General features: G+C 39.4%; 3 protein-coding genes across 4 annotated transcripts; all 3 read left to right on the top strand.

Annotated features, from left to right (window-relative positions):
• Positions 1-857: 857 nt before the first annotated feature.
• Positions 858-2,851, top strand: LOC102220007 (apolipoprotein A-I). The gene is made up of 4 exons (XM_005804537.2): positions 858-891; positions 1,501-1,552; positions 1,646-1,790; positions 1,883-2,851. The coding sequence occupies exons 2-4, from the start codon at positions 1,510-1,512 to the stop codon at positions 2,484-2,486; spliced, it is 792 nt and encodes a 263-aa protein (XP_005804594.1). The 5' UTR covers positions 858-891; positions 1,501-1,509; the 3' UTR covers positions 2,487-2,851.
• A 1,032-nt stretch (positions 2,852-3,883) lies between these two features.
• Positions 3,884-7,535, top strand: LOC102230127 (T-box transcription factor TBX1). Of its 2 annotated transcripts, XM_014470800.2 has the most exons (8): positions 3,884-3,937; positions 4,124-4,298; positions 4,394-4,495; positions 4,857-5,028; positions 5,150-5,305; positions 5,426-5,493; positions 5,785-5,888; positions 6,486-7,535. In XM_014470800.2, exons 1-8 carry the CDS (start codon positions 3,931-3,933, stop codon positions 6,650-6,652), a joined length of 951 nt encoding a protein of 316 aa, XP_014326286.2. In that variant the 5' UTR covers positions 3,884-3,930; the 3' UTR covers positions 6,653-7,535. The 2 variants fall into 2 exon arrangements, with proteins under 2 accessions (XP_014326286.2, XP_023207020.1); XM_023351252.1 differs by lacking the exon at positions 3,884-3,937 and having other exon boundaries at positions 4,055-4,298.
• Positions 7,536-9,089: 1,554 nt separating this feature from the next.
• Positions 9,090-21,561, top strand: bace1 (beta-secretase 1). The gene is made up of 9 exons (XM_005804535.2): positions 9,090-9,972; positions 14,623-14,711; positions 15,133-15,349; positions 17,427-17,564; positions 17,646-17,780; positions 17,870-17,971; positions 18,130-18,279; positions 19,509-19,680; positions 20,141-21,561. The coding sequence occupies exons 1-9, from the start codon at positions 9,634-9,636 to the stop codon at positions 20,377-20,379; spliced, it is 1,581 nt and encodes a 526-aa protein (XP_005804592.1). The 5' UTR covers positions 9,090-9,633; the 3' UTR covers positions 20,380-21,561.
• The last annotated feature ends 708 nt before the right edge of the window (positions 21,562-22,269 follow it).

Genomic DNA, 22,269 nt, shown 5'->3' with positions numbered 1-22,269 from the left:
CATCACGCAAACACACACACACACACACACACACACACACACACATGCACACATGCACACACACCCCCGCGCACTCAACCAGTGACAAATTTTGTTATCTAAATGCTGAGATAATTCTGTTTTGATACTTTATACATGATATTGTTTGTGGGGTGGTGTGTGTGCTTTTGTGTTTGGTATCTTCAACACACAACTTTTTATTGAATGCTGTTGCATTTCAGAAAGCTGACAGTATCAAGTCCATGTGCTCTCTGTACTTGTCATTGTTTTACTTGGCAGCATTTTTAGAAGTACAACGAGTAAAAATAATGTGGCTTTCTGGCAAACACATTTGAATAACTTTTTCTGCTTGTGTGAAATTCTTTGTATTCACTCTTTTCCCCTACTCTTTCCTAGCCTCCCCCTCTCCTGTCCAGCATCTCCACTACTAAAGTTAAAAAAAGATGTAATTAAAAGTGCTTAATAATCACACTTCCCTTATTATCCTAGGTTTCTTGGCTTAGTCTGCATAGTTTTGTTTTCATATGATATCTCAGACACAAGAAAAGCAGCAAAAAAAAAAAAAAAAAACTTCTTGGAAAGAATAAATTCTGTAAAAGTTACCATGTGTATGGAACAGTGATAATGTACAGTATTTAGGGCATATTTTGCCAGATCTGTTGACGTGTGTTCCTGATCTCCTCGCAGCATGTGACCGTTGAACCCTCAACCCGATCCCCCTGCTGAGGAAGACAGCTCAGGGGTGAGGTCCACCTCCACAGAGACACGCAGCCTTCACTGCTCCACTCCTCCTCTCTGCCCCCTCCTCTGCAAAGGACTCGTCCCTCATCCGGGGACTATAAAAACCCTGCTGTGGCTAGAGTTGTTCAGTCTCGTCACCAACTCCACCAGGTAAGGCAAGCAGCAACTGGTATAGGACTGTAATTTGGTCTTCAGGCTGGGGATCAGAAAACAAAAATCACAACTTTTTAAAATTTCCAAAATCTTGCAGTCTTGCTTTTCTGTGAGACCTCATCTACTGAATGAGAGGCTAAAACATACAATTGTGGAAAGATAAGTGTTTTCTTGTGGTAGCATTAGGACTTTTCTTTCTTGTCATTACAACTTCAGGTTGAAGCTGTTGGGTCTCAGGAGATATTACAGCTGATATTTCCATTTAAAGATGTCTCTAAACTCATTTATTCATCCGGATTGAGATTCTAGCCCGGACAGCTGACTTGCTAAACCCTAAAACAAGATTATGAAACAGTTCGGATTTTATCGACTTAAACTGCTTTGCTAATCTACTCAGATTACACGTTGTCCCAATAGACAGCCATATGTTGGCTGCCAGCTAATTTAGGTCAGTTTGGGGATGAGTGTTTTGCAAAGCATTCTTAATTTTGAGACCTATAAATCTGCTTTAGGCAGATTTAACACTGCTGTAGTGGATACATTACCATATTCATTTGTATATTTTCACCATTCCTCTTTAACATCCTGTGTGTTTTTCGACTTTAGACCACCACCATGAAATTCGTGGCTCTTGCTCTTGCAGTTCTCCTGGCAGTCGGTGAGTAGAAGACACATTCTTTCCTGAATCTGTGATGTCTCAGAAGATCTGTTGCACATGTTCAACTTTTTGTCTTCGCACCTCTCACCTCAGGCTCCCAAGCCGCTTCCCTGCAGGCTGATGCCCCCTCCCAGCTCGCCCATATCAGGGCTGCTGCGGATGTCTACATGACACAGGCAAAGGAAAGTGCCATCAAAGCTCTGGACCAGCTTGATGACACTCCATACCAGGAACTGAAGTAAGAAAATGTTTTAGTTGATGCCTCTCTCACGATTCCTTCAGTGCTGCAATTATTTAGTCATGAGCCCTTCAACCTTTGTATTGTTCCAGGGCTACCCTGGCTCAGCGCCTGGAGGATATCCACAACAACATCAAGCAGCTGCAGGCCCAAGTGTCCCCTATGACTGACACTGTTGTTACCAGCATCTCTGATGCCACTGCTGATTTGCGTGCCTCTATTGCAGCTGACATTGAGGCTCTCAGAGTTGAACTAGAGCCCAAGCGTGCCAAGCTGAGGGAGGTCCTCGAAAAGCACTTGGAGGAGTACCGCACCCACTTGGAGCCCTACGTCAGAGAGTACCAAGCTAAGCAGAACGCTGAGATGGAGGCTCTGAGGGCCAAGATGGAGCCCGTTATGACGGAGCTGCGTCAGAAGGTAGCCACCAATGTGGATGAGACCAGAGCTGCCCTGATGCCCATTGTTGAGTCTGTGCGCACCAAGCTTGTCGAGCGCCTGGAGGCCCTGAAGGAGCTGGCTACCCCTTATGTGGAAGAATACAAAGAGCAGCTGAGACAGGCCTACAGCCAGGCACAGGGCGTCAACGCTGAGCAGATCACTAGCCTGAGGGAGAAGCTGGCTCCTCTTGGAGAGGAAATCAAGGAGAAGCTCCACGCCATGGTTACCATCATCAAAGACACCTTCAACAAAAACTAAATCCTCTGTATCTTTCTTTTAACTAACCTAACCTTGCTGTCTGTCTTAGATATATTGAAGCTGTCTCTATGTTCTTTCTTCCCCCTCACAAACAGACCACCTCAGAAGTGAAGCTAGTGTCTAACTTATGAACAAAAATGGCGGAACTTCCTTCCCTCCGAGCACGCAATTTCATGCATAAATGCAAGCACGCACACAAAGACACATACACACCAAGCACACGTCTTCATCTTTACATGCCATTTGCTAACATATTGTGTATGAAGTGTTTGTGAATTACCACACAGGTTTGAATCTCTGTGTAACTATGGTAACTGTGCTTTGATGAAAAATACAGCTCAATAAACATCTGACTGTTTATACAACTGTGTTCTCTGGAGTCATTTTCCTTTAAACTGCTTGTTAAAAATACATCACACTAACCTTTTCAGCCCCTCAAGGCAAAAGGGGCAAGATCAGGATTTTAACAGGTCAACATTGATCACCAAGACCACCTGAAAAGAACAATATTAAAACAATCAGTTGTAGTTAAGACTGCCATTCAGCTGCATATGAGGTATTCCTGTCTGCTGTATTAAAAGCAATGATTAATGAGTCGCTCAGAGAGGGAACCGGCCTATTGACAAACCAGAATCATGCTGTGATTAATTAGGGGAAAGTCTTTACAGCTTGGGATCCCTCAGGCTGGAACAATCAACACCGTCCCATCGAAGTGCCACATGAAGCTAAACGTGGAAGCAAAAGCCTCTCAAGCAGAATCTTATTGTTAAAGTCCTGCAAACTACTTATCATGTTTTTTGTGACGTTTATTTAAGTTAGCAATACAAGCTTGCTCTAGTCATGCTAACTGGTATGGTGGAATTCAACCTTTAAGGAAAACCAGAACTTTAAGCTAGACATCTTGTGTAAGTGAATCTCCAATTAACATGGTGTTGAAAATCTGGCCCTATGAATAATAAAAACAGATTGTTTCTGTTCTCATCTGTTCACACCAAGTAACATCAAACTGTTATGTGCAAAATGTTAATCCAACTTGGGCTTCAGGCTACAAGTCACAATGAGATCTTTGCTTCTTCCCAAAGAATTGCATTCAGGTCTTCACCGCTCTTACAGCTGAATGCAACGAAGTGCTTCCAGCTTTGATTAGTTGGTGTCAATGCCGCTATGAGTATTATAATGGATGAGGCCAGCTTTGAGGTCCCCAGTGAGAGTTGTGTGCTCTATAAAACCACGCTGTTCCCCCAGCCACAAACGACCACTCAGAAAACCTGATTGTACACATCTACAGAAACCGGAGGGAGAAAACTTTTACAGGCTACTACTTTTATGTTACACACTGAACTTGTGGGTTTAACTCACTGCTGGGCAGCAGCTAGCAGCCAGATTTGCAAAAACTAATAGGAGTGAACAGACACATTAGTATACACTTGTAGACACCGAAGGGATGAACGGTGAGTTTTGTATTGTATTGTATTGTAAGTATTGTATTGATGACATGATCTGTGCTCATTATTTTACACTCAGCTCCCCACTTCACCAGGGACAAACTGGTGAAGTGGGGAGCTGACCTTGAGCTGCTTTGAGAATTTGGAAAAATGTAACAATGTACATGGATGTTTGCCTTTTTTTCCTCTTAGGTCTTGCACTGTCCCAGAGCTGTGAACTTTCATTGCCTGGCTGCACAGATGGAGGGGCACTATTCATCACCAAGGCCCCCCAAGTCTGTGGGGTCAGAGTTCAACTTGAGATGCAGGCACTGTGGCGGCAGTTTGACCAGCTGGGCACAGAAATGATAGTTACAAAATCTGGAAGGTGACAAATGCCACTAGCTCTCTTTGCTGTGGTTTTTTTGTATTGTCTAACGTGTTTCTTTATCTATTTGTTTCTTTATATTCATAACATGGTAGGAGGATGTTTCCAACATTTCAGGTGAGAATCTCTGGAATGGATCCTTCAGCCGAGTATGTACTGCTCATGGACTTCATCCCTGTTGATGACAAGAGATACAGGTTAATCAATATTGATTTAATTCATAAATATGAAGACTGTTGCAGAGCTTCCTTTATTTTTACACTATATTGAAAGTTTTGATTAATTAAAAAAGAAGCTCAAGACATTCTAATTCAAATATGTTCTGTTTATATTATTTCTGTTTGTTTTTAATAAGTTCTATAGTTTAACATACTCTATATCTTTTTAATTATGCTTTAATTTAATCATGTTTTACTGTTTATACTCTATCTGTGTAAGGTGGTATATAAATTAACTTTGCCTAGATTTCACTACAGAAAAACTAACTTAACATGTTGATCATCTGCATCCTTAAATTCATATCAATAAAAAAAGGAAATAATAATGTGTGTGTTTCAGATATGCATTCCACAACTCCTCATGGTTGGTAGCAGGGCGAGCGGATGTTGCAGCACCGAGTAGGATGCATTTCCACCCAGATTCGCCGGCCCCCGGAGCCCAGTGGATGAAGCAGACAGTGTCGTTTGACACTCTCAAGCTCACCAACAACCTGCTGGATGACAACGGACATGTCAGTTGGATGTTCTTATTGCTTTTTACTCCATGGATTAATGACAGGAAATGTCATTAACATACCACTGAAATGTTTATTTAAACTGACTCTTTGTTTTCTCCTGCTTTCTGTTTGTAAGATGATTCTGAACTCCCTGCACCGTTACCAGCCACGCTTCCATGTAGTGTATGTGGACCCAGCACCCAACAGTCATTTAAACGCCTACAAGAACTTTTGCTCTTTCTCTTTCCCTGAGACACGATTCTTGGCCGTCACCGCCTATCAGAATCACAGGGTAAGAACTGGACCTTCAGTAACCTAAATACTGAATGGGCCCAACCATTCCCATATAGATGAAGTAAATGATTTAAGAGAAAAGAAAATGTTCAATATTAGAATTTTTCTATTCTTTTAGATAACTCAGTTGAAAATTGCAAGCAACCCATTTGCTAAAGGCTTCAGGACCACAGACCCACAGGCATGGTGAGTGTCAGTCCGCCCTAAATTCAGCTTTTGTCCTTGACTAGCAGCAGAATCCTAACATGATCGTCTTTTTCCACTGTTATCAGCTGCTAAATGATAAGGCTGCAGGCCTGATCACAGCTAATCTTTCACCTTTGTACTGTCTTTCACTCATACAGTCTCCCATGTCAGGGAAGGGTTTGCTTCAGATACAGTAGATTGATCACAAATGTGTGTAAAGGCACGTATACAGCTTTCCAGAAAGGACTGCGTAATTGCATGTAACAGCTGTGTTCTTACATTTGCATGCAGGGAAAGTACTGCAAGCTCCCTTGCAGTATCCTGTCCACCAGATGGCGGTACAGAGCCCCTCGTCTTTAAACCTAAAGATCAGGGTCGTTTAAAGCCTTCACCCAGTGAGTTTTTACAACATATTACTTTTCAGCTCAGTGCAGAGTTGAGTTATTTAAAGTCGTATGATTCATCTAGCAGTACTAAGACTCTTAGTTATAATTTACTAGTCTTATTGTGTTTGCACAACTTTACTGATTTTGAATAACATCTTTGCTGTTGCAGTTTAGAGTCTGTATTTTTATTTCTCAAATGAACATACACATTGTGTACATTTTTAAATTTACCTTCTCAGTTGCACATTCCTTTGGACCAGAGTATTTTTTTTTTAATATATAGTTTCACGGTATTTAAGTTGAAATTTTGTCCTTACCTTACAGCATTTTTTCTTCTTTATTTGTTTTAATACTGCTTCAGATACAGTATTGCACACTTCTATCTTTGTGTGAATCTACTTACTGTGGTTGCCTCTGGCAATTTCTGTGCTGCTGTTGCACAGAAATTTCCCAGCTGTGGGACAATAAAGAATATTTCTATTGCAAGTTATAAAGCCTTGTTAATAAATGTCTGTTTGCTCAAGAATTGTAATTAACATACAAAATATTGAACAACAAAACAGGGCTAAACAGGACCCATTTAAGCATTTTTCTCTTCATTTACAGGACAGACCAGTTCATCCTCTGTGCTGCTACAGGAGTGTGAGCTGCCTTACCAAAAGGAGGACTCTGTGGAAGTCACCATGGAGAGCAAAGATGGGAACAGTTTAACAACATCTGCACATTTCCTCCATATCCCTGTGTACTGGGATTGCACTGGATCAGCTCACTAGAAAGTCAACCTGTTGCAAAGCAAGCAAACAAAAAACAATTGTTCCAATTAGCCCCTTAACATCTGGCTTCTTTCCTTCTTAAATTTATGGATATAATATACTTGCAGTAGTTGTATTTACTGGCCTCCATGACAGACCCTTTAAATTACTTATTAAATTCTTTGAAAACAAGATGTCAGGGGTGGCATTGTGACATAAATTACTAATGATGTCACTGAAAGGAGACATGTCACCCAGGAGCCACCGAACAGAGGTTTACTTCATAATAACAATGACATAACAGACATTAAAATCAGCTAATACAGTGCTTCTCAAGAGTATCCCACCTCTTAAATTACAACTTTTTTGTTTTGTCAAAAACAGGGATTGCCATAAATGATTCCAAATGCCTTTCCACACCTAATTTATTGTTATTATTTTTTAAGTGAGAAAGAAACAAAACAAGAAACAAATCTATTAGAAATTTAGGAATAAGTAAATAAATAAAGGCACAATATCATGGTTGTAAATGTGTGTGTACACCCTGAAACTGAACTGTTGCTGAAGCACCTTTTGATTCAGTTTCACATTATGTCATCTCTTGTCCAAATTAACTCTGGACTTTGACTAGGCCAATTCAAAGCTTTTATTTTCCTTTCCTAAATTGTTACTTTGTTGATTTGTATATATGTTTATGCTCACAGCAATGCTAAAAACTAAAGCTTTATAGCAGACACCTGAAGGTTTTAGGCTAAACCTGACCGGTATTTTGGCCAAAGCCTGACTGAAACTGTTTTCATCCATCCTGATGAAAGATTTCTGTTCCATCTGAATAAAAAGTAACCAGAGCATGTTACTACCCTGCATATTTCACCGCAGGGTAGTGAAGTGTTATTTTGGTGAAGTGCTGTGTTGTTTTTTCAGGACCCCATGACACATTCTCTACAGTTTCTCTACAATTTTTGCTAATTCCATATTTTTCCTTGAGTCTGTGTATCTAAATCAAAACATATAAATATTCGGGATTACTATACTGTATTAAATTTTTTTATTTACTTTTAGGTTTAATTTATCAGTAAAGGGCTGACACCAAGTTCATTTAAATTAAGCTCATCATCACTGTGAGAGGAGAAATATAGTACATCAGTATTAATATGTGTGTGTAATAAAAACAATAACAACAATAAAAACAATTAACGTATGCATATACGTATGCCGCCCTGATTTTGCTAATAAGTATGTCATAATAATATTAAATATGAAATATGTATTCCTTTAAAACTATAGAGAGGATGAAAGAGAATGGGGAAATCCTTTGAAGCCAAAGAAGTAAGGCTAAGAACTTCATTACCCATGATGCCGCGCTTCTCTGGACGTTTCTTGGAAGGGAGGGGAGAACTGAAAAACGATTTTGCTTTCAAAATAAAATACAACAAATGTTCAGCAATTTTTTTTTTTACAATGTTACAGTGTAGCAGTTTAGATATTTCATTTGTTAATGGAAAAGTGGAATTATTGCCAATATGTTTTATTGGGTATTGGATCAGCAGTCAATAATAGCTAAATATATTTTTTCCTCCTGTTTGCCATATTTTTGGGGTCTATTCTACTGTATGGGCCAATAGACATAATTTAATATGGGGACAATCTGACTATCATCCCTCACCACAATACAGCTAATAATCCTCTGTCATCCATATTTGGGCAATAAATATCTAATGTTGTGTGTATTATGTCTTAAAAACTCTGAAAAATAAACACATGTTGCAAACAAACTGACACAGTTATTGTAGGTACCACTTAATCTGTGTTTCTTCCTGTAGCTGTTATTCCCTGTCACAACCAAACCAACATGCAACTTATTGGATAAAACCCCAAAAAAGAAGAAATTATTTGATAATTCATCTAGTTTCACATAAAGATATCCCTGATCACACATCTCAGGCAAGGCTTGCCCAGCCCTGCACTTTTCTCAGCCGAAATGGTCCTACTATCTAGGCAGGACTGAAATGTTTGAGTTTTATGAACAGGATAACGGTATCATAAACCTAATTGTTTTTATTAGAAATAATTTCTGTTTAGTTTAGAATTACATAGCTGAAATATATGACCGATCTAAGCATAGCTGCAATTTGGAATCGGAGATGGTCAAATGCAAGCAAGGTAAAAACACTGACAGTATCATACCAATGTCATTAGCCAATATTTTCTTAAAGACTGTTGCTCTGTGCATGCCACATCAGGTAAAACACTCAGGGATATAAATAAATAGATAGTGCATAGTGGCATCCTTTGAAGCCGGCCATCAGAGCAAAAGCCTAGAATATGAAAGTTGTCAACTAAATAATTTTGATATACTACTGGTACTCTGTGAGAGAACAGCGAGGAGTTTATTTTAAAAAGTCCTCCAGGAAACAGTTTGGATTTGCAGTTTAACTTAGCATCATTGACGCCTGCCCCTTCGCAGATCTGAAGGATGCGACGGAGTAGATGGAGGCGGAGGAGGAGGAGGTGAAAGACTGGAAGGCGGAGAACAGCATGAACTGGACGGAAAATAGGGAGGATGCGGATTACGGTAGCCCACCGGTCAGCCTGCCTTCTGGTGATGCTTTCGGTGGTTTAGTACGAAGATGTTCGGGTAAAGAGACCCGGGCCTGCGGCTTGTCGTCACACGGAGCAAGAGCTGGTGATTTATGCGTCGCCTCAAATTGACACCGAGCAAGCCTGAGCTTTAATTGAGAGGACGATTTGATGTCTACCATAGGTTAGTGTGTAGTCTATTAGAATGACTGAATTAATTGAACACTAAAATCAGTGAAATAATATTGAACCTCGTGCCTTTTAGCGTTGTGGGTCAACTGCCATAATGGTTTTAGCCGTCGTTTTAGCATCATCCCCTCTTGACCCATTCTCCCGTGCTGCTTCGCTCTGGATGTCAAGCTGAAAGCTGCGCCGCAAAGTCAAAGCCAAACATCAGAAATAAAACTGAGCCGTGGTTAAACATGAAGGGGTCAAGGCTGCAGCCGCGCTGCTTGACGGCACTATTCATATGGACGACTCTGTGTCTGCACAGCAGCGGACAACCCGCACCTGACTCCTCGGGCCTGCCTCGAGCCATCCGCGTGCCACTGCGGCAAGGCGCTCGCGCCGAGCAATCGCCGCCGCTGCCACCTGCCGCCGAATCGAAACGGGGACGCGGCACCGCGAGCGAATCTCCTGCGCGCAGGCGGAGAGGAGCGGCAGAGGGCGGTGTCAGCTTTGTGGACATGATCGACAACCTGCGTGGGAAATCCGGTCAGGGATACTACGTGGAGATGGCTGTGGGCTCTCCTCCGCAGAAGGTAAAAAAAAAAAAATGTCTGCTGCATGACCACTTATTGTCATATATCACACATGTCATTAAATGTCATACAGGTGCACAACGATATAAATACATTTACCTTCGTTTGTAAAATTTTACAAACCATAGGTAAATGTATTTATATGTTAATTAACACAACAACAAAACAAGCAAAAAGCATTTACTTTATTCGTTGTGACTTTTAGTGTGTGGACTGATCACTGTTAACAGTTTTGTACAATACATTATAATATAATTCCAGGAATGTTTCTTTAGTTAATCATATTTAATAAAATAGTTTTTATTTGTCATAGTGATGGTTATAATAATAACATAAGATGTTGTATTAATGTTAATTATGTTTTAGCTGCGCAAAAAGCTTTAAAATAAATTAGTAAAATATAAATAAAATTAATTACTATATTAAATTATAGTATTAATCAATTATTCTCTTGATTATTCTGATGATTAATCAATAAAAAATGGCACATTCTAAACATTTTTTATTTAACCACTTAAGCTTATTTTATACAATATTAGAAACACATTAAACATGCAAAGAAGACAAAACAAAACAATTCAATTTCTTTTCAAATATGTAAAAACAATTACCTGCCTCAAGTGCAAAGAACCTGCATCTAAAAAATATTATAACATCAACATGTGAAACGCTCAGCCCTTTCTGTTTGATGTAACATCAATACATTGTAGGGCTAATCTGTTGATTATTTTTTTGACTAATCGATTAATTGAAAAAGGTGCCTAATAGGATATTTTCTTAAAGAATCCAGGCCCCATCAGGAGTTCTGGGTTGGACATTGTTAAAATGTAAAATGTACATATTCTTTTTGTACAGTTTTGGCTTAGCTACTGCTCTGATTAAATTGTTCTTTCAGCAAATGGCCTTTTTGTGTTCGTATACTTTAATTAATGACAATTAGCAATTATTTCAACAACCCAATCATTAATATTAATCCAACTAATCGCTTCAGCCCTGGAAGAACTAAACTCTCTCTAATCGCTTGTTGCAATTTAAGATCATAAAGGGGAATTACTGCAAACTTACATCATTCCGCAACAAGCTTTAAAGTTGATTATTCTAATTTTATCGCAGCATTTTAAAAGTCCTTCAAACGTACCTTCTGATTGTCCACGTCTGTGGGTTGGCCCTGCCATGGCAGGTGGCCTGTGTGTGAAAGTATCTGAAAAGAGACAGACAGATAATGGGACCATTAATTCTGCAGAGCAAGGACTGCCAGCTGGGCGCAGCTGCAGTGCACAGGCTGGCACACAGAGGGTGACGGCAAAGGAAAGGAGAGTCAGACAAAGATGAGTCGCCTTAGGGAGGATAAAATGAATGAATGAAAGCTGAGGAAGGAAGAAAAGAAAATGAGTAAGAAGATCGAGGCGAAGAGCGGTAGAGATGAAAGAAGGAAAAAGGAAGTGGATGATGGGTGTAGGAAGAAAAAAATGTGACAGACGATTGATGTGGGGAGTCAGACTGGGAAGTCACTGGAGAGAAAGAAGCTAACTGTAGCGAGAGAGGCTGAGCGAGACAGAAGGCTTTAAAGTCCTCAGTGACACTAGGTGACACTGAAATACTCAAAGCTTTCAGAAAAGGTAGAAGACAGATCTGTGGGGTAAAAATCCCAATTTTCAGGACATTTTTTTCATCCAAATCTTTATAAACTTTTAACTTTCCATCAATTATTCACTTTAGAAGTCAAGAGGACGTTGCACTGTGTATGTGTGAGTAAAGAAAGCCAGATTTTACCACTTGAAAACAAAGACAACATGATTACAGGACTGAAATGTAAACCTATCTTTACCACCTCATGCTGTATTAGCAATTATTCTGATTAAAGTTTGTTCCCAAGAGAGGATAGAACGTTACCTTATCTTGAAAGAATACTAGCATTTTCAACTCCAGCATCAACACTGGCAAACAGACTTTAAAAGATCAAAAGAATAGAAGTGAGCACTTCGGCTGTAAAATATTCCTCCTTTTTATTATCTGCTAAAAATCTTGCTCTCTTTTACTTTGAGCTGTAGAATTGCTTTGAGATATCCAAGAGAATGTAGTTTCCTTTTAGACAGTTTCTACAACTCTATACTGCCTTTGGCTTCTTTCCTTAACACGATTGAAAATAGCCAACTTTGAGTATTATTCCCCCAGCACCACCTTCTACACCAAAGAGTGTTGTTAGCACTCATGAATGCTCTCAAATATCACCGGGTCCGGGAGTCGAACCAGCGACGGCCACGTCGAGGACTCAAGGCCTCCAAACATGGGTCGCGCTATCCCCTACGCCACCACTGCATGCCCCAATGTAATGTTTTGTTGACCAAATGTGTTCTGAAAAACAATGCAGTAGCTGAAAAGTTCTGAATCTTTCCAGCATCATGACCTCTGACCATTTACAATCCATATAAAACTAAAGGTCTTTCTAATTTTAGCCTTTACTTTCATCGCCTGAATCAAATTATTAGGTTGTTAGGTTGACTCTGTGGAGTTTGAGTGAATAAGGAAGTAATTCAGCCATTTGATACAGATGTGTTGAAATTTGGGACACAAGCAAAGCTTTTGGACACCAGCTGCTGACAACATTTCAGCTATTTGACCTGGGGACGCATTAGGAAGTTCACACAGAGTGAACATTGAGAACCGTGGAAAAAGAAGCAGGAAAGCTAGCAGCCATTTAAATTACGACAAGAAAGATTAATTGATAGAGCAGCACATTCATGAAGAAGTCGGTTTTAGTTGCTGACACAAGTTCTCCGGAGTGTCGCAAACAGCGATCTGGTTTCTACAAATGTTTTGAAATTGTTAAGTTTTTGTACCGCTGAAGACTTTTAAATTATAAACAGGGTAGCGTAGGCATATGGGACTCAAGAAAAAGCCTTGCCTTAACACCCATTATATTATGTGGTGTGAATATTCTTATTTGAAATTAAATGTCTCCAAAACCCAAAGATATGTGCATAGATGTTAGAAAAAAGTCCAGCACTTTTAATTCTCCTTAAAGGTGAACTTGTCATTGACAAGAAGCTGAAATTTAGCGAACATTTGGATGAGGTCAATAAAAAATACAATCAAACACTTCACTTCCTCCACAAATTGATTAAATTTAGAGTGTGTAAAAAGTTGAAGACCATTTTATATAATTGAATAAAATTAATCATCAACAGATGATTAAAATTTGATCATCAACGGATCAAACTTTTGTCACCTGAATATCATTTCCTAATGAACATGATCAAACAAATTGTAAAAGTGGCCGGGGAAATTGCGAGTTACATTAACTGATTTAATAGAAACTTTTTTTAAAGAGTCATACAAAAGGCGGAAGACATTCTCCATTCTCCAAATCTGCCAATCAATGGTGAATTAAAGAGACTGAGGCAGCCCAAATCAAGAACCAACCAACAGATGAAAAAACTCTTCTATTAGCCTGGCCATTATTCAGATGAAGTTTAAAAATAACCAGGCCTGATCTTGTAATTAAGTCTATTTTATTGATATTTTATATTAATATTTCATAGACTTTATACTGTTTTGCCAATGTTGTCATGTGATTATTTTTGTGTTTTTTTTTTGGTGGGGGGGGGGGGGGGGGGGGGGATCACTTTGCTGCAAGGAAAATCTCCCTAAGGGGACAATAATCAAGTAATGCTAATACACTGTGCATGTAACTAATTCTAAGAATAAGACGTTTTTGTAAGAGCAAGATGAAATATCCTCATAATGGGGAGTTGGGAGAGGGGTGAGGGGTGGCAAAAGCTAGAGGGGGGGTGGCAAATATAAAGGCTGGAACAAAAAGGATCAGGAAGACAGGCCTTGGGGGGAGAGTGTAGGGAAAGGTCTCAGAATGTCAGGATGCAGCCTTCAGTGTTGGTGTCCTGCTGAGCTCTAAATTTTGTGGTGAAAGAGACAGCTCTACCCTGGACAGTCAGCACATTTCTGTTCAAGAGATTAGAGACACAAAGTTCAGAATTAGGACAAACTCTGGTAATGTTTGAGGAGACAGTTTTATGCGGATTATGTTTGTGAATGGTACAGCGTGTGTACGTGTGCGGGCGCGTGGGTGTGTGTGTGTGTGTGAGAAAGAGAAGAAGGTAGACAGCGTCAGGATTTATTCTAGGCTGTCAGGGCTGGCCCTTGAGACAATAGCACTTTTCTGGGTATTTTAAGAGCCAATCCATTATTGAGCAGCTTGCTTTAGCTCTGCGGCTGGCTCTCTGGGTGTTTCTGTGCTACTGTGCCTTTCCTCACTACCAACATCCTGCTCTTTTCTTTCAATCTGCAATTCCTGAAAGCGACCTGTGAAACATCCAGGCATGAATAAAGCAATGCCGTGTTGTATATTTTCTGCTTTGGTGAGCGTCTGTCTGTTTGCTCCATTCACACATTCGCTGACTGTTTTGACTGACGGTGCAAAATATGATACTCTCTTAGAGATGCAGACAGAAGAGGAGGAAATGGCAGAGAGGGGGGGGGAGTAGAATACGCAACTTGAGAGGCAGGGAGGCTTTGAGGGGGAGACAGAGATGGGACAGACAAGGACATCTGGGCCAGAGGGAAAGAACTGCCTGGCATTACAATAGAATCCCTGCCCATTGCACAGTAACATGATTTCTCTGTTTTCTTTAGTTGAATATCCTGGTAGACACAGGAAGCAGCAACTTTGCTGTTGGGGCAGCCGCACATCCCTTCCTGCGCAGATACTACCATCGTTCACTGTGAGTTGTCACTCAGTCGCTACTCACAGGACCTTGCAGAAAGTATTCACATCTCTTCACATTTTACCATCTTCCAGTCATACGCTTCATTTTATTTTACATAATAGACAAACACAAAGTGGTGCATAGATATTAACTTAAAAAAAGCAACAACCCAATTTTTAATATTTGGCTTGCATTTGTATTCAACCCCCTTTACTCTGACATCCCTAAATAAAATTCTTACATTTTGAAACCCCTTTCCATTCCACTTTACAGTTATGTGCCACTTTGTGTTCCTTTTTCCACTTAAAGTCTCAACGAAATGTCTGTTATAATGTGGAAAACTTAGAGATGTTTGAATATTTTTGTAAGACTCTCTGAACAAGTAAACGCTTGTTTACAGAAATAATTAACTGTATTCTCTTGTGTTGGTGTACAGCTCTAGTTCATACCGAGACCTGGGCAGGAGTGTGTACGTTCCCTATACTCAGGGCCGCTGGGAGGGGGAGCTGGGCACCGACTTGGTCTCTGTGCCACACGGCCCCAATGCCACGCTGCGTGCCAACGTCGCCGCAATAACCCAGTCAGACCGCTTCTTCATCAACGGATCAAACTGGGAAGGAATCCTGGGGCTGGCCTATGCCGATATAGCTCGAGTGAGTTTTTACGACTTAATTTTATCAATGCCTGGGAAAAATTTCAGTTTCAAGCTGTGAGGGAGAAACTCTGTTGCTCACAGTTACATTAATTGAAACAAACCTGAAGTTAATTTCTTGGCAGTTGCGCTATTGTGGGTAATAAAAAATTTGCCCTTAGAGATTACTTAGCAAAGATTTGCATTGGCATTTAATCTAAGGAATAGAAGAAGGCATGCAAATTTCTAATTCTCTATTTTTAGCTGAACTGTCAAGTCAAAATTGGCTTCTACGCAGCAGCAACTTGAAGAGTAATGTCAAATTACTAACATTTACATTTTTAGAATAACATCACCAGCCTACCTGAAGGTAAATATTACCTCTGGTGTTCCCAGTTTCATTAATAGTGTTTATCCATTTGTTCTGTGCTGGTTCTAATGAGATGAATTGATGAAAATGTGTTGCACTGCTAACAACAATATTATTGATTAATATGTTCATACAATAACCCTTTGGATATCTCAGAACAGGACGATTCTGTGTTTTACATGACCAGTTGGAGTCGTGCACAGATTATCCTGCCTTCATTCAACTCTATCTATTCTGAGTCAAACTAACAATATAAATGGCTGTTTTATATCAAAAAGATGAATTATTTTCCCTGACTGCTGTATGCGTGCATGTCAATGTCAATAGTCTCTTCTTTGCTGTAAATATAACACTAGAAACTAAAAGCACAACATCAATACTAATCTAATAAGAGCTTCCAGGTGGGTTTGCAGAGGAGTGAACCTATTGTTTAATGCATACTGTTCCTAACCTAATATGTAAGTGTAGCAGAAATCACAGCATAGATTTTGTCTTTAATTTACTCTTTTTTGTCTGCTAATATACTTAAAGACTTCATTAAAGAGGAACTCCAACCTTGCAATTCTTAAAATTTGGCCACAGCTACAAATGTTGTCCTAATGAGTCACTATTAATTCAGACGTTCAGACCCATTTAGCTTTCTGATGACTGAAGCAGGAAACTATGTAAATGAGAGAAGCTTCTTTGGGAATTGGCCCATAATGAACTACAGTTCTGGTGAGCAAAGACAGACAGAGACTAATTAAGCAGTCTGCAACTTAAAAAAAGTTCATGCTGTAAATACTGTATGATGATAATAGCTGTGTGCTAATTGATGAATATTCTCACAAATTAAATATTTTTAAACTTACGAGAAAAAAAATGAATGGACACATTTTAATTTATGTTAGAGCTCTGAACTTGGTTCAGTAAGTTCAGGCTGGGGTCTATAACTACAGCATCCTCTTCATGAGAATGTTTTACAACAACAGTGTCTTCATTTAGAGGCTTCTTCTGATCCACTGCAATACAGACTGCTACAGGAGATTCCTCCTGCCATCAGCCCCTACAACAACTCTTTCAAGAAAACTGTAAATATGCGTTACATTTAACTTTCCTTTGACTTTAATAAAGTAGTTTTGAATCTTAATTTAATTGATTTAATTTAAGCCCAGCACTCTCCCAGTTCTGTTAATGTGCTACCAAGGTGTTTATATTCTCAAGTTCAAATATTGTGTCATTAACTAGCATTGATAAATCTGACTTTAATAACAGCAAGGAAGAAATTCCTCAGAGGAAGAAATTGTACTCTGAATAGATTGATTCAATCCAACTGCAAATTACTAATCAGCTTCTGAAGCCAACAAATATTTTTGTGCACAGATACATTTCTGCATTTTGGGATTATAATCTGAGGGTTTTGTGTTGTATTTTTCAACGGTCAAAACACAAGTGTGAAACATGGTGGTGGTAGTATCATAGTATGAGCCTGTATTTGATCAAGGATTATGTACTGTTATTGATGAATCAGTAAATGAAAGATTAAACAAGCTCATAAAGAAAGAAAAATACCTTTTTCAGCTTTATTCATGAAAACTGAAAAATTGAATGATGTCACAAACTGGGAAGCTGGTCTGATAACTTTTCAGCAGGAGAGTCAAGAGGAGCTAAACGAAGAGCTATAAGAAGCTGATGTTTTTGTCTGTCAATCAGCTTTTCCAACAACAGCACTTCTCTCTCTGTCTTCCAGCCGGACGAGACGCTGGAGCCTTTCTTCGACTCTTTGGTTCGTCAGACCTCTGTCCCCAACCTCTTCTCCCTCCAGCTGTGCGGTGCAGGCTTCACCCAGAACCAGTCGCTGGGCAGCTCCACAGTTGGCGGCAGCATGGTGACTCACATACAAACGCAAACTGTGATGTTTTGTTTTTGTTAAGCGCTGGATTCATTTAGTTTTTCCTGCGTTTTTTAGATTATCGGTGGAGTGGACTCATCACTGTACGTTGGAGAGCTTTGGTACACTCCCATCCGCAGGGAGTGGTACTACGAGGTCATTATTGTTCGGATTGAAGTGAACGGACAGGATCTTAACATGGACTGTAAAGAGGTACAGTTTTATCAGAGATAAATAATTTGAAATGATCATTTTTCTTCTAAAAAGTCAAGTAACAAACATGCAACATGTATGCTCTGCAGTACAATTATGATAAGAGCATCGTGGACAGTGGAACCACCAACCTTCGACTTCCAAGGAAAGTCTTCCAGGCTGCAGTGAAGGCTATTGAAGCTGCCTCTTCAGTGAGTCCTTTGCATGTGATACATATGCTTGCAATCTTGATTTTCCTTTCATTATAGTTTGACTGAAATCTCTTTATAAAAATAAAATGACCCAAAATAGCTCAAATTCCTTATTTTTCTTTTTTTTCACTGGACAACAAATAAACATCTTTGTGCAGACAGAGCAGTTTCCCTCTGGGTTCTGGCTCGGTGAGCAGCTGGTTTGCTGGCAGGCTGGAACTACACCCTGGCACATCTTCCCAGTGATCTCCCTCTACCTGATGAGTGAAAACCGCAACCAGTCCTTCAGAATCTCCATCCTGCCCCAGGTAACAGCGCTCTCGGGTTCTGGATGTGAATTTATTCACGCAGAACAGAAACCGACCGACCTTGTGTTGCTACCGATGTTACATGAAGATCAGTCCTGAGTAAAGGATTTGAAACTGCCCAAGTTTGGCTCCTGGATTTAAGATTCAAGGAAAACATTTAACACCTCCTGTATTAAACATTGCTGTGTGTCTGCATTAAAGCAGAAACTTTATTCACATTAAGACTCTCAACACTCGAAGATTTTCTTTTATTGTAATCCTTTTAAATGAAGGCTTTTTCAAAAGCGCTTCTTGTGCTTTTAATGAAAGTCATTAAAACTCTTCAAAGTGGCTTGTTGTGGCCTCAGTAGTCAAATCTGTGGGTGGTTTGTGACCTTCGTGCCACAGCATGACGCATCATAACGTTTCTATTGCAACTTCTGCCTCAGGTAAAATCCACACCTGAGATATACAAATAAACACATCAACTGATTGTGTGGTAGTTTAAAGAACAGAATCACAGTAATGTGCAGAAGTCATTTCCCTCTAGTGGACAGTTACGCCATTACATCTTTAGGTTTTTCTCCTCTGCTGCTTGTTCATCACAGTTTTAAATCTGAAAATTGTGTCTGAAATCGAAGCGAAACTATTTTTAACTGCCTGAAAGTTTCCAAAGTGTTCATTCACTTAAAAGAAATAGAATGTTAAGCTGAGGAAGACAGGAAAAAAAATAAATGTTCTCATCTCGTGGGAAGCACGAGATGAGATGACATCGAAAAGATGATGTGGCATTACGATCCCACACCTCTATGATTGAGCTCATAACTTCAGGGAAGGCTCACAAGTGTTCCTTGTTTTCTCAATCTACAAAACAGGAAGCAGTTTTTTAAGGATGACTGATCATCCTTAAAAAACTGAGAGAAATAGATTTCTAGGACTTAGAAACTAATTACCGTAGAAAGAATTTTGTCATTACTTAGAAATGACTAAGTCCTTTAATCTAAAATTAAATCCTGGCTAATTTCATTGAAGTCATGATTTAACAAGGGAGCAGCTGACGTTTCACATCAGGTTAACAACAACCCTGTTGTTAAAAACAGCTTAGATAAATCCACATATGGTTTTGATGCAACTGATGATGTCTACAGAAACTACAGGGTTTTTTTGGAAACTCACCACATATATCTTCATCTGAAGCCACGTTTGAATGTTTTCTTCTTTTTATTTGCTTATTGTTTCTGTCTGTGCAGCAATACCTGCGGCCGGTGGAGGATGTTGCCTCTGCTCAGGAGGACTGCTATAAGTTCGCCGTGTCTCAGTCCAGCACTGGGACAGTGATGGGAGCCGTCATCATGGAGGGCTTCTATGTTGTTTTTGACCGACAGAAGAAACGCATTGGATTCGCCGTGAGCACTTGCCATGGTGAGGAGGAGAGGACAGAGACATAATGAAGGACATCCTGTCTCTGTCTCTGATTCTTGAATGTATTATTTTGTTACTCTACAACAGATCTCAGTGTGTTTTCACTGGGATCCTATGAGACACTAGCACAAAGTAGTGCATAATAATGAGGTAAACTTTTGTTTTTGGGTATGTTTCTTCCAGCTTTTCATATCTAGACTGAAATGTGTGATATTTTTAGATGTTTATTTAGAAAAAAAACATGCATTTTTTTTTTATAAACTTGAGTTGGTTTGTTACATAATATTCCGTTGAAACACATTGAAGATTACAGTTGAAAAATGGAAAAAAAAAACATAAAAATGTTCAAGTGCTCTAAATGCTTTCGAAAAAGCTTTGCAGTTAGGATTATAAAGCATAAAACTAACAAAATTGAGTTGAAAGATTTTAATTCCATATGTTCATGTTCGTCCGTTCTCAGTGCACGACGAGTTTCGCACAGCGTCAGTGGAGGGCCCGTTCCACGGCGTCGACCTGGAAGACTGCGGCTACAACATCCCGCAGACGGATGAGTCCACCCTGATGACCATCGCCTACATCATGGCGGGAATCTGCGCCCTCTTCATGCTGCCTCTGTGTCTCATGGTGTGCCAGTGGCGCTTCGCCCGCTGCCTCCACCCGCACGGGGACTTCGCAGACGACATATCACTCCTGAAATGAAGGGACGCAGGGCTGAGGTGGCTCCTTTCAAACTGACGGTGCTGTTCACAGAAAGCTTTGAAAAGATTCTTCAGGAATCACGGAGACGCACAGAGAGAGAACCTTGCTGCCATCGGGTTGTTTGTGAGAATAACAAGAGCCATCTTGAGCTTGAATCGGACAAGAGAAGGTGCTGCTGTCAGTGTCCACTATGTCTGTTTAAGCTTCTGTATCTATGCAGATCAGCATGATTTAAGGAACTGGTGGGAAAATGCAAAACAAACATGTAAAAAGAAAAAAAAAACATTGATGGATCAGCTGGTGAAGATAGGTTTCTTACCTCTGCAGTGCTTTGATTGGGTTATTTCATTGAAGAACAAACTGACCCTTTACAAACAAAACCTGGAAGTGTATTAAAGATGAGAAATCCTGTTGCAGCCGCCTTTGCATTGCCGTGATTTGAATATATGAACAATTGGTCACGTGTGTGCTTCTGTAGCTCTATTATTTATGGCTTTTGAGTGGATGGCATTAATTGTTGGAGCCTGCGTATATGTTTGCACAGCTGTTCTGCTAACAAAGAGTTTATGGAAAGGTTTAAAGAAATAAAGAAGTCATAAAAAAACAGCAGAATAATGCAAATGCCAGTGAATAATTCTGGAAAAAGCTAATGACGTACACATAAAGAGGCTATTTAACGAAATATAATGTCAAGCATTTATTGTATTATATCTGTTTTTGGAGAATATGATCGGAGACAGATCGCACTAAATTTCAGATGTCATTTCTTTTCTTCTACTACTGACTAAAGCCTAAACGTATCTACTGTACATAACATTTGTGCATTCCAGATCGTCTATTTGCACAGACACAGATCATAGAGTGCTTATCCTCGCAAAACTACTGCTGCACCTATTTGATGATTTGCACAAGTAAGCACACTACATGCTAACAATGAATGAAGAGGGCTTCTACCAGAGATACACACGCAGCCTAAAACGTTTTTAACTGGGACCATATCTGCTTTGAAAGGGAAACCAGCCCTAATTAAGTTATTTACTGGGAAACATGACATATGTCTATAAGGGACAGTTTGTGTTGTCTCCATAAAAGCTGTACATAGATTAACTCAGATCTGGATATTTATCTGTCAGGTGCTGGCAGCTTTGATGAACCAATAAAATACTTATTGTAACTGTAAAACGTCTCCTTTTTTACATCCTGGTCACATAATCGCTTTGAAAAAGTGTTAAAAGAATCCATCCTTTAATTTGACTACATAGATTAAAAAATATTGTTTTAATGGAATTGTTGGTGTTTCAAATGTTCAATTATTGGTACCCACATTGATCATATTAATAATTAGAACTAAAGTTTTTTAAAATCATTATTTCTACTTTCCTCTTTTTGGTTGATCAAAGTACTTTATAATTAATTCAATTTCTATTCCCCCACACAAATTCAGGTGTATGTTCATTATTTACAGAATAATCTTAAAGATAATTTATTTCAGCTACTTAATCTAATAACTGTGAAGTTATTGATTTATTTTTGTATGTTTTTGTAAGGTGGAAATTCATTTTACCCACTTGAGGGTGCAAGAGATTAAGTCAAATCGGAAAACTCAGAGTTAGCTACACATCTGACAAGTCATCAGTGTTGCAGTGGGAATATTTCAAAACAGTGAATCAGCCGATTCAGTCAATTCAATAAAAAAAAAGAAGGAAAATCTCAGGTTCAGACATATTATAGTTCTAAAAGTGAGTGTAATTGTGAATTAAATTAATTAAGATAAATTATTAACCAGAATTGATGTGATCAGCAGCAGTTTACATTTTACAAAGTGTTTGGGGGGGGGTTTAGCTGTTAATGACGTTAAACTCACATGATCGCTCTAGTAGATCGCCTGAC

This window comes from Xiphophorus maculatus, chromosome 18 (assembly GCF_002775205.1).
Source record: "Xiphophorus maculatus strain JP 163 A chromosome 18, X_maculatus-5.0-male, whole genome shotgun sequence".
NCBI classification, from domain to species: domain Eukaryota; kingdom Metazoa; phylum Chordata; class Actinopteri; order Cyprinodontiformes; family Poeciliidae; genus Xiphophorus; species Xiphophorus maculatus.
This window is presented reverse-complemented; position numbering and strand designations above follow the sequence as displayed.